Source organism: Plasmodium falciparum, assembly GCF_000002765.6.
Source record: "Plasmodium falciparum 3D7 genome assembly, chromosome: 3".
NCBI classification, from domain to species: domain Eukaryota; phylum Apicomplexa; class Aconoidasida; order Haemosporida; family Plasmodiidae; genus Plasmodium; species Plasmodium falciparum.
This window is the reverse complement of record NC_000521.4, coordinates 610,803-632,242: the sequence shown is the minus strand read 5'-3', so window position 1 is coordinate 632,242 and position 21,440 is coordinate 610,803. Positions and strand designations below refer to the sequence as shown.

Sequence of the window (21,440 nt, the reverse complement as noted above, 5' to 3'; positions counted from 1 at the left end):
TTTCTTTGAAATTATGAAAATATGTGATATTATATTTATATACATATATTATTTTATATATATATAATTATTTAAAATAATAAGGTCATTCTTGTGAGAATGAGGAGTTATAATAATATATATTATACGAATTATATAATAAAAAAATACATAAAATTAAACTGGCAATATATAAAATAATACAATATATTAAATTAATAAATAATAAAAAAAAATATATATATATATATATATATATATTAAGTACACTTTTTACTTTTTTTTTTTTTTTTATTACATATTTAAAACTTTCCATAATAATATATTATATGTACATATAAGGTACTATCAATATATTTTATTTTTTCACCTAAAAAAAAAAAAAAAAAAAAAAAAAATTATTTTACACGAAAGGAAACCTTAAAAAAAATATATATATATATATATATATATATATGTATACATATATGTGAAAAAAAAAAAACAAAATTGAATAAAAAATAAAAAACACAAATTTAATAATATATATATTATATATATATTATATTTATTTATTTATTTACATATCATATCATATATCACTTGAAACTATGGAAAAAAGTAAATGGCTTATATATATATATATATTAATATAATACATTCTTAAACATTTGTTATAAATTTTAAAACAAGAGAAGAAAGAAAAATATATATTAGTTGATTATTTAATTTTTTTTTAATTTTTTATATTTTTATTTTTTACATTTTTATTTTGATATTTATATTTTTATATTTTTTCGAATGTAATATATACAGAATATTGTATTTGTATATATATATATATATATAATAATTTATACTTAAGTTTGATTATTTTAAAGATTTAAAAAAAAAAAAAAAAAAATGTATAATTTAAATTTGACAGTCTTATTATATTTCTCATATTTGATTTATTGTATATTTGTTTCTTCGTATAGCACATCAAAAAGTAAAGAAAATGGGAATATGTTATTAACGAACATTCTTATGAATAAAAATAGAAAAAATGAGTTAAATGAATTGAACTTTCATGAGGTGTATGATTTGAAGAGACCTAAAGGAAGAAATATTAAGAATTCAGAAATGATCAACAATAATAATAATAATAATAATGATTATAATAATATGAATGGTGGTTTAAAAATGAGAAAGAATGTAAATAAATTATTTAACACCTTATATCCTAATGATATAAATAAAGAAGAAAAAGAAATTAATAATTATAATAATGTAAAGGAAAAGAGAAGTTATATAAATAATACGAATAACATAAATCATAATAATAATAATAATGATGATAATAATAATAATAATAATGATATGATATATAAAAATGAAGAAGATAACTTACAACATATGAATGATATAGAGAATGTAAAAAGCATTAATAATAATATACAAAATAATAAAACATCTTCATATGAAAAACAAAAAACAACTTTTGATATTGTAGGTAATAATGAAAAAATGAAAAGTGAATCTAAGTTTGCTTTTGTTAATTATTTAAAAGATTTTTTTCAAAACTCACCTTATGTAAAAAATTTCCAAAATGCTATTGAAGTTTTTTTTAATAAATATGATCAGCGTATTTTGGAGTCTACTGTTTTTTTTAATTTTGATGAGACATTATTCTGAAGCATGATCAAAATGAAAAATACAATATAAATAAGCACATATATGTATATAATATATATATATATATATATATATATATATTATAATTTCCATTGTGTAATACATACATATATCTTTTTTTTTTATTTTTATGTACATATCATTTTAAGGGAACATTATCGAAATTAATGTACCCTTATTATGTTATTTTTTTTTTTTTTACTTTTTTTTTTAAACTTTACACTTATTAAAAGATTCATTGATAAATGTTTTAAAAATTATAATTATAATCCATAAGAAGAAATAAAAATATATCCATTACTCTTATCTGTTAAAAGTGAAATATGTATTATATATATATATATATATATATATTTATTTATTTATTTATTTATATATTTATTTATTTATTTATATATTTATTTATTTATTTATATATTTATTTATTTTATTTTATTTTTTTTTTTTTTCTTCTTTTGCTACCTTCTTCGTTTGAAATATTTCTACTCCTTTATTATTTAATGCACCCACATTTTTCTCATCATCTTCTTTTACAAAATTTTCTTCGGAATTTACCTTTAAAGTACTAACATTTTTGTCCATTTTTTGTATTTTTTCCTCTACACATATTTTTAATGATGAAAGATCATCACCAATAAATTTAAATAAATAATTCTTCATGTATATACAAATATTCTCATTAAAATTAGGAAATAAGGAAAACATCAAAAAACTTTTAAATAAAAATTTATTCAACAAACGAATTTCATAGTTCTCATTTTCCTTTTTTATATAATATTCTATGTGTTTTTGTTTTCTTTTCTTTTCTTTCTTCCTCTTCTTTTGTTTTATAAAATTAAATAATCCCAAAGATATAAATTCGTTATATGTTAAATGTGTTATATTTTTTATATTTTTTATATTTTCCATACCACCCATACTTTCAATATTTTGAATACTTTGAATACTTTGAATATTTTGAATACTTTGAATATTTTGAATACTTTGAATACTTTGTATATCTTTTATATTTTCTAAATTCGTTAATTCCTTAGACATTGAAGTACATTCCCCCTTCAACAAACCATCCTGTTCTGAATTTTTTCTTTCTAAATTGTTTTGGTGATTTACTTCGACATAAAAATAATCACATAATTGTTTTTCATTACATTTATTAGTTTCTTCGTTAAAATATAAGAAAGAAAATTGTTTTTTGATTATTTCGATTTTTTTACGTTCGTCTATTCCTTGATCATTCATTTTTCTTTGGATAATATGTAAGTATCTAAAAAAAATCTAAAACAAAAAAATAAATACATAAATATAAAAATTTAAAAATTTAAAAATATAAAAATATAAAAATATAAAAATATATATATAAATATAAAAATATATACATATATATATATATATATATATATATGTTTGTATGATGTGCTCGTAATATGTAACCACGCACACTCTAAATAATCACCTTTTTGAGATGCTTTTTTTTAGGTTTTGAATAAAAATAAAAAATGAGGAAAAAGAAAAAGTGCAAAAGGAAAATGTACTCATCTTGTTCTTTAGAATTCTTCATCTTATCATCATAATTATATACATGATACATTAAACCTGCTTGTAATATGAACAGACTTTTATTTACACCATATATATTTACATATGAATTTAAAATATCCCTAAGAAATATAAAAGAATCCATTTTTTTCTTTCTATCTTTTATAAAATATAAACTACTTATCATAACATTTTGTAAATCTTCCTTTGATATGACTAGAAAATATTGTGAAATATATATGTAACTTAAAATATGGTTCAAGATTTTTCTTATATTAAATATATGTATTTTTTTAATAATTTTATTATCCATTGTGCTATTCATATCATATTTATTTTGTGTTATATATAATTCTTTCTCGTCATAGTTTATCTTGTCCACATTCATTATTTTTCCTTTTGTTTTCCTCTTTTTTTTCCTTTTTTTTTTCCTTTTTTTTTTCCTTTTTCTTTTTGTACTAAGAGTGATTGTAAAATAAAAGGGGATATGCCGATGTGCTTGAACATATTTTTTCAACTTTTCAAATATATAATTAATTTTTTTATATACACAGAAATAATGTAATGTTACAAAGTTGTAAATATAAATGTTTAATTCTTGGAATATGAAAAAATATGTTCTTAATATTATTAGTAAATTATTAAGAAGATATTTCATTTTATAAAAGAATCTATAATTATTTATAGAACGAAATTCTTTTACCCATGAATGAATATATGCTTCTTTTTTTGAAAATATGAGATTTTCTATAGTATCATCATTTTTATTTTTGTGTGTTATATTATTATATTCTATAACATGATTTGATATTATTGGTATAATGAACTTATTCATATTTAGTAATATTATATGAAAGAATGGAAAATCAAAATAATTTTGATGATGATCATATGTAAATAATTCTTTTTGATTTTTTGGTATATATGTAAATATAGAATCTATATTTGTTTTTTTTTTTTTATCATTTTTTAATGTATTTGTTGTTATATTAATGTGTATTATGGAATATAATAATTCGTTAACAAAAGAATCCATATCAATATATAATTGATGTTCTATATTTATTAAATAAAACTCATGATATATTATTAAATATATTTGTATATATATCCATTTATATATATATAGAATATCTTTATTATGATGAATGTTATGATTTCTTTGTTCTATGATTTCTGACCATATAATTTGTTGCATTTTATTTAACCTTTCAAGTAATAATAATTGAACCTGATAATTTTTAATTTCTAATTTATTATATTTATTATACATTTCAATAAATTGATTTATATATTTTATAGAATTTATAAAGTCTATAAATCTTGTAATATTTTTATATATATATTGTATACCTTTCTTTATATTTTTTTCCATTTTTATTTTCCATATAAATAAATTAAATAAATGAGTAATATATGTTTTTATTATATTATAATATCTAAGTTTAAAATAAAAAGACATGGTTTCATCTATATTTATTCTTTTCATAAAATATTTTTCATCATAAATATTTTCATTTTTATTATTTTCATTATTTATAACATGATCATACTTATTCCTACAATGATTGTTATAACATTTTTTATCACCATAATAATTCTTCATATATTTCTTACAATTGAAATTTTTTTTTTTTTCCTTTTTAATTAAAAAAGAAAAAACTTTTGATAATAATCTACTTGCATATGTATATATATCTTTCATATTTTTTTTTTTTTTAATAACATAATATCTTTGATATAACCGTCCGATTTTTTTATTATAATTTTTTAAAAAATTTTCGATTTCTATAAAATTTTTATCAAACCGGTATATTTTATTTACAAAATAAAAATTCGAATGATTTTTTTTTTCTTTTTTTTTCATATTATCATGGTTTTTTTTGTTATTGTTTTCTTGACTATTATTTAAATTTGGTTCATTATAAAGTTTGTAATATTTATTTTGTATCTCCTCCTTGTATGTTGTTGAATTTTTTTTATTATATGAATAATATAAATATTTTGTATTTTTAATGTTACATTTAATATGAATTTTCCTTTTGAAATAATTTTTCAAATTATCATTCTTTTTTCTAAATATATATTTTTTCCGATATAACAATATTTGTTTTTCTATATTTTCTTTTTCATCATTGTTCATTTCTGTTATATATTCCTTTTCTTTATCTATTTTAGGATTGTTTATATAATTATGAAGTTTCCTTTCTGTTCTTTTTTTTTCTTTCATATCACATGAACAGTTATTATTAACACACTTAAATAAAATTGAATGTATTTGTTTCCAACTTTTTTCTATATGAAAATGAAAATCTATAGCACCTCCATAATTTTTTTTCATATAAAATAGATCATCTACTGGACATATAAAATTTGAAAAAAATAAAACATTATTTTCAATATGTTTATTATAATTAATATATTCATCATAAGATATCATATTATTATCATTACTATTATCTTTTAATATATTTGTATCTTTCTTTATAATATTTCCATTATCCTTTTGTATTGAATTCTTCTCATTTGTTATTGTAACATCTTTTTCTCTATTCAAGTTTTTTTTTTTTTTTTCTTCTTCTTCGTCTTCAATTTTTTTGATATTCTGTTGTGTATTCATTTTTGTAATATTTCCATATTGTATATTATCTACTTCATCTGGTGAGAAGACAATCGATTGAATTTTCTTTTCTTTTCTCATATACCCTCCTATATGTACAAATTCGTTGTATAGAAAAAATTTCTTCGCTTTGTATTCAAACATTATATACTCTTTTAATGAAAAAAAAAAGTTTATAATAATGTAACCATAATATTTTTTCATCTTTCCATTTTTCATAATCTCATTATTTTTTTTCACTTTATAAAATTTATCTTCATCATATTTTATACGATAATATAATAAATCCACTTGAAACATATCCTCTTTCTTTTCATCAACTTTTTTTATTATCTCTTTTAACTTTTTTATTATGTTTATTTTGTTCTTTACATTCTCGTCACTCTTCTCTGAATTTTTTTAGACACACGTTCAACAGAGAGAAAAAAAAAAAAAAAAAAAAAAAAAAAATAAATAAATAAATAAATAAAGAAAGAAAGTGCAATATCAAAATATATAATATTTATGAATAAATATTTATGTTTTTCTTTTTATGTGTAACACTTATAAATATTAATTATTTATAATTACCATTTGATATATATCTATTATTATTACATATATGTTCAACTTCCTTTTTTATCTTATTAAAATCGTATATTTTTAATGTGAACTTTTTTTTCAAGTGTCTAGCTAAAAGTACAGTTTCTAAAAAGCAAAAAAAAAATTATATACACATATAACATATATATATATATATATATACATATAAATAAGTGCATTTTTTTTTTTTTTTCTTTTTTGAATATATGATACCTCTCTTTATTTTCCCCGTAATAACAATTTTTAATGGAAATGAGAATGTCCTATCACAATGTTTTGCTTTACACCTGTGATTATATGGAAATATAATATACAGGTTGAAATCGTTAAAATATAATCCTACATACATATATTATTACATATATATATATATATATATATATATATTTTTTTTTTCCCCTTGTTAACCTTTTTCTAAATATTTTCAACAATAAAAATTTCAAAATGCGCAACTCTTTAATATCTGAATCATAAATATTGTATACACATACACAGAAAATGTTTTTTATGTTTAAACATTTACACATTAATTATTATAGGAACATATTACTACATCTACCAAAAGAAATTAATAACATTTTAAATTTATTGAATAAAGCTAACTTTTTTCCATATCCTCCTTTGGTAATGGAAGAAAATATTTTTCACCCTAATAATAAAAAACAAATGTATGCACATATATATATATATATATATATGTATTTTTTTTTTTTTTTTTTTTTTCCCTTTATAACTAACCATTTTCTCTCTTACAGAGTTATAATCTACATCTTCCAACTTTTCAAATATTTTCTTTCTTTGATCATAAGGGAAATCATTTTTTTCATTCCCCTTTTTTTCTTTTATATAGAAATATTCATCAACATTACTTAAATATTTGATTAGATATAAGTAACCATATTTTTCCTTCCCCCTAATTTGTTTTCCACCTTGAAAAAGAAATAATGTATAACAAATATATTTATATATATATATATATATATATATATATTTTATTTTTATGAGTATATAAATTTTTAGGAACGAACCATAAATATTTTTTAAATCTAAGAGAAAAAAGGAATCAATATTATGAGGTTTTAAAAATACAAAATTTGGATCCAACTTGTACGTATATAATTTATGTGGATAATTTTCCTGTGAATATTTCTCATTTTTTTCGTTATTTTCCATAGGCTTTTTAAATATTTTCGATCTTTCAGTTGCATTAATCAATTTATTCATAAGTGTACTATTTTGTGTAAGTTCATTCATATCTTCTATTTTTTCAAGCAAAAAATTTCTTTCTAAAAAACATAAATGATCATAACTAAAAAATGAATTCCCAGAAGTTATATTTATGTTGTTTATTTCTTTTGCTGCATTTATAAAATATTTTATTATAAAATCAATTCTTTTTCTTTTCTTTAAATTTTCTTTTTCCTTTACAAAAGGATAAGAAATATGTATGTATATATATATATATATGTATGTATGTATGTATGTATGTACTATTTATGTATATTTTTCTCAATTATGTTTAGTAGTACATAAATATATATATTACCAAATCACGTTTTTCACAATTTTCGTATTCTCTAAAGTTCCTTTTGTTCATAACCTTTTCTACATCCTTGTCATGACTAAAAAGTTGCAATGAAGAAAACATAATCATAAATAAATAAATAAATAAATAAATAAATATATATATATATATATATATGTACTATTTTGTATACCTAAGTTTCAATTTACGATTTCTCATATTATTTTCCATCTTTAACAAACACTCCTAATAGTTAATTTATGAGTGAAACATTTTTGAAAATGAAAAGCAAACGTATAATTATAATGCAACAAGTTGCAAATGAATAATATATAAATAAATAAATATATAAATATAAATATATATATATATATATATTGTAAACTACCAAATATTTATCCTCTTGGCGCATCTTATTATTCTCAAGCAACACATATTTAAAACTATAAAGAGAACATAACATATATTAAAATATATATCCAGAAAAAAAAAAAAAAAATTTTCCTTAATTTTTGAATATACTTGTAAGCACGTGCTATTTTCTTATTGAACTCTTCTATATAGACATTTGGTTCATAATATGATAAAATCTACAACGATTAAATATTTTACATTCTTTATGAAGTGTTCAATATTGTATTGGTATATATACATATATTTATGTATTTCTTTCTTTTTTTTAATTTTACTTTCTTCACATTATCCTCGTTATGAGCATGAAAAATATGATGACGTGTATATATGAAATCCTTATTAACAGTCTTAAAATAAGTATCATAGCTTTTGTCAAAATTTTCTTTATTATCAGAATCCATTAGGTATTTCTCAAAGTAAGAAATATCTAAATGTTCCTTTTTTTCCTTCTGAAAATCATCATCGTCCGAACATAATTCAAAATCCATTTTTTCTCTATATATATAAAATTAAAAATACAAATATATATATATATATATATATGATTTGAATATATTAGATAATATTTTATATCATAATAATCCCTCACAATGTTCCTCATATATAATATAATATATGTATATTTTTTTATTTTTATTATCATCTAGACATAAAAAAAGAATTTATTTTATAGCTTTGCATTTATAAAATTGAAATACTTATTAAAATAAGAATACGCATATATCTTTATTTAATGTTTTAAACTCATTCGAACTAAAAGTTTATTCCCCTCATAAATACAAAACAATAATATAAATAAATAAATATATATATATATATATATATATATATATCCAGTGGAAATGATATTTTTATAGTGTTTATTTTGTACAGAACCAATGAATCTTAACAAAATTTAAAGTATATATAAATATAAATAAATAATAAGAAAAAAAAAAGAAAAAAAAAAAGAAAAAAAATCCAAGATGCACTATTATTACAAAAATGGCTTTCTACTCACTAATATATATACCATATATATTTATTTATTCACAAACGTAATTTTTTTTTTTTTTTTTTTTTTTTTTTTTTTTTCTTTTTTTCTTTTTTTCTTTTTTTTTTTTTTAAGACACGTGAATCAGTTCCACATAGGGTCATCCGCGTCCACTACCTCAAAGTCTTCATTTTCTTCCTCTTCTGTACCTGAGTTGTTCTCCACATTTTCAAATTCCATATTAGAACTATGAGGAGGCTCACCACCGTTTAACGTATTGTATCCATATATCAAACCTCCTGCTGCTAAGGCTACTAAACCTATTACTCCAGCAGCTAACGAAACTTTTTCACCTGTTCCCATCCCTTTTTTATCATTTGAATCTCCTGTATTATCACCCGATGATCCATCATTATTATTACTGTCAGATGGAGAAGAAGGAGTAGATCCTTCTACTTCTGTTCCTCCGTTGGTAGATTCATCTTCACATGCTGGAACTATACAGGCTTCTCTTTCTTCAACTTTTATATTTTGTTGTGCACATGTCAAACCAATATTTCCATTTATATCTTGAGATGCAGGTATCAATTCCAAAGGCTCTTTTCTTTTCCTTATTTTAAATGATCCTTCCCCACAAGTACTGGAACAATCTCCCCATTCTTCCCATTCATTACATAATGCATTTATACATGTATCATTTGATTGAGGACAATCTTCTTCTCTAAATAATGTATAGTCATTACAAACATCCGATGTATTTTTTGTTCTTGTTATATCTTTATTTTTCAATAATTCTAACTTTCGAGTTAATATTTTTTTATTTCGTTTATGACAATTGTTTCCGATCATATCTTCTTCTTTACATTCTACCCAAGTTTCCCAATCACTACATTCACCTCCGTCACATGGTGGTAAATGCAAACAATCTTGTGTTTCAACTTTATTATAGTATTCTAAACATTCTTTTTCATCTTCATCTCCAACCATATCAAACATGTGAGATATAAAATGTCGTATTCGAACACCAACATTACATGTCCTATCACACTCAGACCAATCTGACCAATCACCACAAGGGTTTTTATTTTCACATGTAGATTCTTCATCATATTCCACTTTATCTAAATAATGTCGCACTTCTTCTTCACATATATCAGATTTTTTATTATTATAAGAAGTAAATGTAGAATTTTTATGCCCCATCCCTCTTTTAGCATTATTATTATTATTATTATTATTATCACCACTACTAATAATGACATCATCCTTTTTTAATACTCGAGCTTTCTGAACTCTTTTCCTAGGACTACATGGAGAAGACCATTCATTCCATTCTTCCCATTCAAAACAGTTTTCATCAGAACATGCAGGAATAAAAGCACATACTTCTGTTTCACTCCTTTCAAAAATTTTGCAATTAGGATATTCTCCTATATATTCTGGTAAAATAGTAAACGTTCTACTTCTTGTTGAATATCCACAAGTTTTAGAACAAGATGACCAATCACTCCATTCTCCAATATCCTCACATATATCTACATTATTATTATCATCACATTCTTGAATATTACATGCTTCCATCTCAGTTGAATTAAATAATTTACACTTGTCATCATTGTCTAAAGAATTATCTCTATTCCTTACTCGTATACCTTCTCCACACGTTGCACTACACTCACTCCATTCACCGAAATCTCCACACATATCATTACAACCTGCATTTATAGGGCATGATCGATATTCGATAGATTTCAATTCCATACAAGAACTTCCATATTTCTCACCCATATATTCTTCTCCTTTTAATGTGTATGGTCCTTTCCTTTCCCTTTTGCTTAGCTGTGGAAAATATGTCCTAATGTTAGTCCTACTACTGTTATTACTACCACTACTATTATTATTATTATTATTAATTGTAGGACACGTTTCAGGACAGGGACTCCATTCCTCCCATTCAGAACATTCGGCATCTTCAGGATAACCATTACAAATATACTTCATATGTATATCCGTTGAAGATAATAATGTATCCCATGATACCTTAACTATATTTTTACATGGCAAATAAGAAGGAGATGGTGGTGAATTCCCCATAAGTCCCATATCTACTGAACCTTCACAATCCCCAAGTATTTTGTATTCCGTTTCATCTATATTATCTATTGCGTATGCAAAAAAATCAATATTGTTTACTTTTAATAATCCAACTTCTTTTCTCAAATCATTCATATTACTGTTTGATTTTCCTTCAACTAACATTATTATTAATTTTTTTCTATTTGTTTCACTTTTTTTAAATACTTTTGTCCTTACATATTTTAAACTCTTTGCTATATCCTTCTTTTTTGAATATGATATTGGTAATTTGTTTATTTCTTTAATAATCTTCTTCTTTTGATAACTAATTTTTTTATTTAAGCTCCATTTTTCCTTAGTACTCTTTCCCATTTTTACAATAGTTATATGACTTCGATATTTTGACAAATAGTTTTGGTTCACTGTGTTTATAACAAACTGTTTTATATATACATTCCATTGATCTTTGGATATATTACTAGACTGATCTAATACAACAGCTATATCTAAAACCTTTGTACATATAATATTACTGTCATCATTATTACATTTATCATCATCATCATTATCATTACATGAAGGTGTATCTGGATTTACATTTCCTTCTGTCCCATTCCCATTGTCACCTCCATTATTATCGATACTACTATCACATTTATTTACTTCTAAAAATGTATCAACACCACCAATATATGAAAAACTTTTAGATGCATATACATGTGGACAATTATCCCCATTCATATTACATCCTCCAGCATTAAATAATTTTCCCGTATTCGTTATACCTATACCTATAATCAATAACTTAATTGATTTCTCTTTATAATTTAAGTATATATCTTGTAATGCCTTCTCATCAGATATATCACTATTACTGTTGGTTAATAACATAGTAACTTTTGGTGCGTTTTCTCTATTTCCTTTTCCAAAAGATTGTTGAATACCATATACTAACGAATCTAATATATTAGTTTTGTTTAAAACAGTCGAATTCTCTAACTTTCCTAATGTCTTTATTAATTCATTTTTATTATAAGAATTAACATCATCAAAGCCTTGATGAACAGACTTCTTTTCTAAAGATATTATCAACGAAACATGTACCTTATTTTTATCTATAACTAAACTGTTCATTATATTTTTTGAACAATCCATAAAATCACTTCTCCATGTATATGTACTATTTAATGTTGGAACTTCAATATATGTTAAGTCAAAATAATTCGCACATATACAATCATCCTTAGAATTACATACAGATGAATTATCTCCTGGATTTTCTACTGGCTTATCTGTATGACATATTTTATCAATAATTAAATTTGACGTATATTTTAAATTATTCCATTCTGCTTTTACAACATATGGACAGTCACCATCCGATTTATCACATCCACCTAACAATCTTAATTTATGAATAGTAGGACCTCCAATACCAATCAATAATAACTTTACATTTTCTTTCTTATACAAGGAACTCACTTCAGTTAAAATAAAATCAGACGTATCTGTATTATTCCCATCGGTAAGCAAAATATTTACTTTAGGAACATTTAATCTAGAAGATGTACTTTTTGCATATGAATATAATCCATATTTCAAAGCTTCTACTATATATGAAAATCCTCCTGATTTATAATATTTTTTCAAATCGTGTATTCTTCTTACTAAGTTATTTTTATCATAACTTTCTTTTTGTCCATATTTAATGAACTCTCTTATTTTATCAGAAAATAATAATATTCCCATATTCACTTTCTTTTCACTTATTTCTAAATTACTTGCAAGTCCTATAGTAAATGGAACTACTTCCTTTTCCCAGTTAGAATATCCAATACTTGCAGATTCGTCTATAATTAATGTTAAGTCGTAGGTATTGTGGCATAAACATTCGGTTCCACTGCAAGGTGTTGACTCGGAAGGACTTCCAGGTGTTGACTCGGAAGGACTTCCAGGTGTTGACTCGGAGGGGTTTCCAGGTGTTGACTCGGAAGGACTTCCAGGTGTTGATTCGGAGGGGTTTCCAGGTGTTGACTCGGAAGGACTTCCAGGTGTTGACTCGGAAGGACTTCCAGGTGTTGACTCGGAAGGACTTCCAGGTGTTGATTCGGAGGGGCTTCCTGGTGGCAATACCACTCCATTGTCACATATTTTTTTTACAAACACTTCTGATACATTTTTCAATAATCCCCATTCCGTTTTAATAACAAATGGGCAAACAACATTTGGTGCACAACCAACTAACATTTTCAATTTATTCTCACTTGCTGTAGAAACTCCTACTACCAATAATTTGACATTTTCTTTTCTATATAATAATGCAATATCCTGTAATCCCTTTTCTGATTCATAGGAATCATTTCCATCTGTAAATAACATGGTTACTTTAGGTGCTTCCTTTCTATTTGAAAGTTTGCTATAATATGTTAATGCATATTGTAGAGCTTGTATTATATATGTCTTCTTTCCACTTCTATAATCTCTTTTTAGATCATTTATTTTTGTCTGTAGTGTCCCTTTTTCATATCTTGCATTGTCATAAAATCTAACAATATCTCTAGTGTATTCAGAGAAAAGCAAAACACCCATATGCACATTTTTATAACTTATATTTATTCTTTTAATAATTTCCAAAGAAAATGGAATAACTTCGTTTCTCCATATCAAATCAGATATACTAGCTGATTCATCTAAAACTAAAGTGATATCATAAAAATCTTTACAATAGCAATCTTCCATGTTTATACAAGGATTCTTTTCTGGTTCTGGTTTTTCCACTGGATTAGGATTTTCTTCTGGAGTTGGTTTTTCGACTGGATTAGGATTTTCTTCTGGAGTTGGTTTTTCCACTGGATTAGGATTTTCCTCTGGATTTGGTTTTTCTACTGGTTCAGGATTCTCTTCAGGTTTTGGTAATTCTACTGATCCCGTATTACATATCTTATCCGTAAGTATTTTAGTTATATTTGTTAAATCATTCCATTCACATTTAATAACTCGTAGACATTCTTCATTTTCAGTACAACCAGCTAATAATTTTAAACTTTTCTCCGTAGCTAAATTAACCCCTACTACTATTAACTTCACATTTTCTTTTCTATATAATAATCCTACATCTCGTATATCTTTTTCCTTTTTAGAAGTTTCATTACCATCCGTAAATAATATTGTTACCTTGGGTGCATCAACTCTATTATTGGGGTGTCTTGTAAAAGTTTTTAATGAATATTGTAAAGCATCGACAAGATGGGTAGCACCACCATATCCATATTTATCTTTTAATTCTCTAACTAGTTTTATCAAATCGTTTTTCATATATCTTGTTTCCTGCTCATAACCTATATCCGTTTTCATAGATTTGGCGAAACGCATAATTCCAACATGTATTTTATCTTTGTCGATGTTTAAATTATTCAAAACCTTTTCGGCAAATGGAACTACATCTTTCTTCCATTTGTCGAGAGTTATACTTCGTGACTCATCTAAAATTAAAGTTAAATCGTAATAATCCTCACAAAAGCAATCATCACCTTGGCAATGTGTTGGTGTGGAAGGTTCTGGTTTTGGTTCTGGTTCTATTTCCGATTCTGTATGACATATTTTATTAGTTAATCTCTTTGTTATGTCATTTATAGTTTCCCATTCTGCTTTCATGGAGTATGGACAATTGGTATTTTCTTCACACCCAGCTATTAATTTTAACTTATTATCTTCAGCAGCAGCTACACCAAGAACTAATAACTTTACTCGTTCTCTTCTGTATGTCAAACCCATTTCCAAAAGTTGTTTATTAGATGCAGAATTTTCATTTCCATCAGTAAATAATATTGTTACTTTAGGTGCATCATATCTAATATTTTTATGTTTTGTATAATTTTCCAGAGAATATTTCAATGCACCTAATATTTTTGTTCCTCCTCCGCAATAATAATCTTTTTTTAATTTTTCTACTTTTTTTAGAAGCTCATCTTTTTGATATCTTAATTCATCACCATAAGTGACGTAATCTCTATTTTTACTAGAAAATAACAAAATTCCTACATGTACTTCATTTTTGCTTATTGTTAAATCCTTTATAATTTTATCAGTAAATGGAATAACATGGTTTTTCCAATTTTTTGATCCTATGCTTGCAGATTCGTCCAAAATTAATGTTAAATCGTAATAATTTTGGCAGAAGCAATCATCTCCAAGACAAGGTGGCGGTGGTACAGATCTAGTTGCTACAGTGTGTTGTACTTGAAGAAAGGATTTGTTTGTTAATTTTTTATTGAAAGTTTTGACATTACGTTTCTTTTTCAATTTAGTATCCTTCTTATTTGTTTCTTCATTTTTTGCATAGTGCGTTCTTACAATGTGCAAAGGCAAAAAAAGTAAGAAACAGGAAAATATTAATACAAATGCTTTCTTCATTTGTTATTTGTTTAATTTTTTAGATTATGAAATAGATATGTATATGTATGAATATATTTTTTTTTTTTAACTGAATCTTTAAAATAGATAAAGTTAAAATATTGTAAAACATATAACAGAATTTGACAATAATAATAACAAATATTTCAGGTAGAGAAACAAGAGTAATGTGTTATAAAAGACAGTTTCTAAAAACGTGTGAAAAATATATGAATTGCCTTAGATCTTAAACATGTATATAAAAGAAATGGCGACACAAAAAAAAAAAAAAAAATATGAATATAATAAATATATAACAAAATACAAATATATATTTAAAAAAATATGGAAAAAAATACATAAAAAATAAAAATATCGTTGTTATAAAGACATATGAATATTATAATAAAAAAAAAAAAAAAAAATACAAAAAAATAGAAGAATTTAAAAATATGTACAATTTATAAATTTTGGTAGAAAAATATTATGTATTATATATATATATTAAAAAAAAAACAAAAAAAAAGGATAAAAATAAAATATAACAATTATAAAAATAATAAATATAATAATTTATTTTAATTGGTGTATAAATGTCTTTATTAATTTATTATTATTTTTATTTATTTTATTTTATGTTGTTTTTTTTTTTGTTGTTTTTTTTTTTTTTTTTGAAAAGGCTGCCTAATCAACCATTCTATGGCTAACTAGGAAATAATTTATGACAATTTCATAATTTCCATTATCTTATAAAAAATTAAATCCTTAACATATTTTAATTTAATAATATATTCTATATACTTTGGTAGTATTCTCCATATGAACAACAGTTTTATGCTGAACAGCTATTAAAAATGGCTTTTCAAAAGTTAAAAAAAAAAAAAAAAAAAAAATTATGACTCGTTCATTTTTTAAATATTTTGTCATAATATATTTTTTTAAAATTATGAACACAAAAAAAAAAAAAAAAAAAAAAAAAAATTAGCTATTTCAAGTATATGTAAATGAATTTTAGTATTTTTTTTTTTTTTTTTTTTTATTCTAAATATTATTATATGATCGAAAAAACCTTTTAGTCCTTAATCTATAGCTATTTGAAAAAAAAATAAAAATAAAAAAAGACAATATCATGAACAAATGACGAGATATAGAAAAAAAAAAAAAAATTGTACAATCGAAGTATTTAATTTTAAAAAAAAAATTTAAACATGATAATAACCAACATTCTTCTTATTATTATTTAAATAATTTAATTATGTTTGTTCAAGTTTTTTTTTTTTTTTTATATATATATGAACATATATAATTTTTATAGATTTTCAAGAATTCTTTGTATTAAATAAATATAAAAATGTATATGTTATAAAATTAAAATTAGATAACGTTCTATAATTGTTCCCAGTATAATAAATGCGAATAATTTTTTTTTATCCACATTATTTAAATGTTGTTAAATTTAGGTACTTTTCATAGGAAAAAATTGAAACATCATTTTTTTTGACGTTATTTACTTATCAATAAAAAAAAAAAAAAAAAAAACTTATTTCACCTATTTTTTCATTGAATATTATTTTAAAATAAATATAGGTAATGATGGGTTTTTTGGCCTTTTATTAATATTTTTTTCTTTTAGAAGACATAATGAAAATGTATTTCACTTAAAATTTCCATATAGAATTATTTATATGACCTAAAAATTTATATTTTATTATTTATCAATTTTTTTTTTTTTTATAATTAGTCATTTTTTTTATTTGAAACACAAATTGGATTTGATAAGAAATTGGTAATAAATTAAAAGGTAATATATTATATATATAATTAGGTTTTTTTTCTGTTTAACAATATGTTATGATATTCTATTTTATACAACAAATATTCATTTTTATAAAGGTTTATTTATATATATATATATATATATATATAGATGCATGCAATTACATATAACAATTTCGTATTGTATTACATATAATTTTTATTATATGTAAATATATAAGTTATATATTATTTTATTTATATATATATATATATATATTTATATACAACATATTATATATAATGAAATATTATAATAAAAATATCATATATTTTATTAAATTTCATTATATATGATACATATTATAAAATATAATTAACGTTATTATATTATATTATATGATATTATATTATATTATATTATATTATATTATATATATATATATATATATATTATGTAATATATTATATATTTATTATTTATTCATATAATATTATAATATCATAACTTTCATAAATTCATACTTTATAAAACATATTTATAATATATAATATATATAATATATTTTTTTTTTTTTTTTTTTTCCCTTTGATATAATTCATTCCATATACATATATTCTTTTAAAAAAACAAATGTTACTGGTAATAAAAAATTAATTTTTTCTATATTAAAATTTATATATTTAAAATTAATTAAAACATATACAAATAATTTTTTTTCAATATATATTTCTTTTTAATGAAAATGTTTATCATCATTTTGATTTGTAATAAATAAAAAATATATATATATTATTATTTTTATTATATTATATATTATTATATTTTTTTTTCCATATATATTTTTATAGTATTATCATTTTTTGTTTTAAATTAATATAAATTTATTATAAAGTATAAAATTTACTGCTCTTAGCATAAATTATATATTTATGTAATATTACATAATATATATATATATATAATAATATGTAACCTTTCTTGAATAATCTGTAAATTTGATATTTTATTATTATTTATTGGTATTATATAATATTATTTTTATACATAATTAAAAATAATCGTTTACGTGTCAAAAAGAAAGGTACCTTTATATATATATATATTTGTATTTTTTTTTTTTTTTTCTTTTCTTTTCTTTCCATATATTTAAAAGTGTTTTAAAGTGATACATTTGTTATGATATGTTTAAAAAAAAAAAAAAAAGGACGTAAGGGAATATAATTGATTATATATTCGTTATATATAAATATCTTATTATATTGTTTAATTTTAATTTTTTTTTTTTTTTTTTAATATATACATGTTTATAAGATGAAGTATTTAACATTTAATAAAAATAACAGAGATGCTATTGATTTGAGTGAAAAACTAGAAGCTACTAAAATAGATTTATCGAATCCCTTATTATTACAATATAATTGGGTGATATGGGAACAAGTATCAGATAATAAAATAAAACAAAGTAATAATTATAAGGATTATACAAGACCACTAGCTAAATTTAATAGTGTTCAAAAATTTTGGCAATTATGGAATAGATTACCTCAACCAAGTGATTTACTGGCACAAAGAAGTATGACCAGATTTTCAGAAGATGGAATATTTCGTATTGTTGATGCTCTTATGATATTTAGAGATAATATACAACCTATGTGGGAAGATCCAGCAAATTCAGGCGGTGGTCATTTTGAATATAAAATATTACCTAAGGATTATCCATATAGCCAAATTGATGAATTTTGGAATAATCTCGTTTTAGCTATAATTGGATGTAGTTTAAAACATTATGATTTAATAACAGGTATTAGATTAGTAGATAAATTAAGTACTACAAGATATGGATATATAAGAATAGAAATATGGTATACTACTATAACTGATGAAAGTGTTAAAAACTATTTGAGAAAAGATCTAGAAGAACATATGTGTAATCGTATTGATGGATCGACTATATTTCCACCAAGAGTAAAAAGTCTTAGTCACATACATAGATAAGTTATATAAAATGAATAAATAAATAAATAAATAAATAAATATATATATATATATTATTCCAAATGTAAAATATAAAAAATATACGAAAAACATACAGATTACTTTTTCCATTAAGTATTTTAACTATTGTTATATTTATTTAATTAATTAATTGCCAAAAGAATATATTACAACCATATGATTACATATTTGGAAGATTTATTAATATATACATTTTAGAAAATATAAAACCACATTTTGAAATGTAAAATATAATTTTTTTTTTTTTAAATTAAAGGGATATCTGTATATATATATATATATATATATATATATATATATATATATGTATATAATGTGTTCATATTTCATAAGAACCCTTGTACATTTAAAGCATCAAAATGATTAGAACATATATTTTTTTTATAAATCCATTTAGTAATATACCTTATATTTATATTACGTTTTACTATTTGGTTATATGTATAAAATAAATGTTGTTTTATTTATTATTTAGTAAATATTATTTCATTTATTATATATATTATTATAATTTTTTTTTTTTTTTTTTTTTTTTAATACTATTATAATTCATATTAAATTTGTATTTAATATTTACAAACTTAAACTTTTTTTTTTTTTTTTTTTTTTTTTTTATTTTATTTTATAGTTAATTAAAAAGAGATGAAAAAAATAAAACATATTACATACATGTACTTTTATAAATGTGCATTTATTGTACAAATTACTGGTTTGAGATATTTAATTTTTTAAGGTACCATTCAAAAAATAACTCGGAATTTAAAAAAATATTCCTATAGTTATGAAAACATTTTGCCAAAAAAACGGATAAAAGGTGTTTACATAAAACATCGTTATTATTACATAATACTTTTTCTTTAAAATAAAAACATGAACAAAAGTTTTGAAATACAACATACTTCCTTTTATTTCCACATAGTACAAAAAAGTGTATACATGTCTTTTTATATCTGTTGGATTTTATAGATGATAATTTTTTTTTCTCTACTTTCTTCTTTTTCTTACATATAATAGTAGTGTCACTAAAGAAGCTTTCTTTTTTTTTACTGTTAAGTATTTTATGTCCATAATCTTTACAAGGTTCAGGTGAATCATTTTCTTCTATTAATGTATATTTTTTTATGCACGATTTTAAGCATAGCTTTAAGCTTTTTTCAGCGTGTGCTGGGAAAAGGGACAATAACTCGTTTAACAACAAAATATCTACAAAAATTAAAAAAAAAAATAAATAAATAAATAAATATATATATATATATATATATATATATTTAATATATATATGTATATTTTAATGTTTCAAAAAAGAAATATTACATTTATTTTTATTTTTGCATCTTTTTAAAGAATATATTATGGAATTTACAATTTCTGAACGAATGTCCATGTTAAGTTTTTTTGTGTAAGATTGTTCAGGTGATTTTTTGAAATTTTATTCTTTTTTTGTTCAAAAAAAAAAAAAATAATAATAATAAATGGTGACATATATATATATATATATATATATATATACTTGGTGAGGTTTTTTATTTAAAATTTTATTTGAAGGACCTTTTTCAAGTACCAAAAATTACGAAAAACAAATTATACATTTGTATAATCTTACATATATATATATATATATATATATATATGTACATTTAATTATACACATATATAATATATATATTCCTTGTCAAAAAAAAATAAAATTTTGATATTATTAAAACCAATCATAAAGGAATATATTATATAATAACATTATTTTTATACAAAAAAAAAAAAAAAGAAAAAAAAAAAGTTTCCTTTTACAATCAAGTTTTCATAACGTAAAAATATAATGTGCAATAAATAATATATATATAAGCTATATGAACATATAGAGCACTATTTTTTTACAAAAAATAAAAAAAATAAAAAAATCAGAAAAAATAAAAAT

At 21.4% G+C, this 21,440-nt stretch overlaps 5 protein-coding genes across 5 annotated transcripts; 2 read left to right on the top strand and 3 right to left on the bottom strand.

Moving 5' to 3' along the window:
* Positions 1-861: 861 nt before the first annotated feature.
* PF3D7_0315400 (conserved Plasmodium protein, unknown function) lies at positions 862-1,632 on the top strand (the record flags this gene model as incomplete). Its single annotated transcript, XM_001351188.1, has 1 exon — positions 862-1,632. The coding sequence occupies one exon, from the start codon at positions 862-864 to the stop codon at positions 1,630-1,632; it is 771 nt and encodes a 256-aa protein (XP_001351224.1).
* Positions 1,633-1,882: 250 nt separating this feature from the next.
* On the bottom strand, positions 1,883-8,797 carry PF3D7_0315300 (conserved Plasmodium protein, unknown function; the record flags this gene model as incomplete). Its single annotated transcript, XM_024473247.1, has 14 exons — positions 1,883-1,939; positions 2,095-2,907; positions 3,086-6,177; positions 6,359-6,475; positions 6,584-6,657; positions 6,779-6,833; positions 6,974-7,019; positions 7,109-7,299; positions 7,399-7,792; positions 7,917-7,992; positions 8,089-8,141; positions 8,284-8,338; positions 8,418-8,485; positions 8,585-8,797. 14 exons carry the CDS (start codon positions 8,795-8,797, stop codon positions 1,883-1,885), a joined length of 5,304 nt encoding a protein of 1,767 aa, XP_024328872.1.
* A 629-nt stretch (positions 8,798-9,426) lies between these two features.
* Positions 9,427-15,771, bottom strand: PF3D7_0315200 (circumsporozoite- and TRAP-related protein; the record flags this gene model as incomplete). Its single annotated transcript, XM_001351185.1, has 1 exon — positions 9,427-15,771. The coding sequence occupies one exon, from the start codon at positions 15,769-15,771 to the stop codon at positions 9,427-9,429; it is 6,345 nt and encodes a 2,114-aa protein (XP_001351221.1).
* Positions 15,772-18,820: 3,049 nt separating this feature from the next.
* On the top strand, positions 18,821-19,504 carry PF3D7_0315100 (eukaryotic translation initiation factor 4E; the record flags this gene model as incomplete). Its single annotated transcript, XM_001351184.1, has 1 exon — positions 18,821-19,504. The coding sequence occupies one exon, from the start codon at positions 18,821-18,823 to the stop codon at positions 19,502-19,504; it is 684 nt and encodes a 227-aa protein (XP_001351220.1).
* Positions 19,505-20,228: 724 nt separating this feature from the next.
* PF3D7_0315000 (zinc finger protein, putative) lies at positions 20,229-20,909 on the bottom strand (the record flags this gene model as incomplete). Its single annotated transcript, XM_001351183.1, has 2 exons — positions 20,229-20,728; positions 20,840-20,909. The coding sequence occupies 2 exons, from the start codon at positions 20,907-20,909 to the stop codon at positions 20,229-20,231; spliced, it is 570 nt and encodes a 189-aa protein (XP_001351219.1).
* Positions 20,910-21,440: the final 531 nt, after the last annotated feature.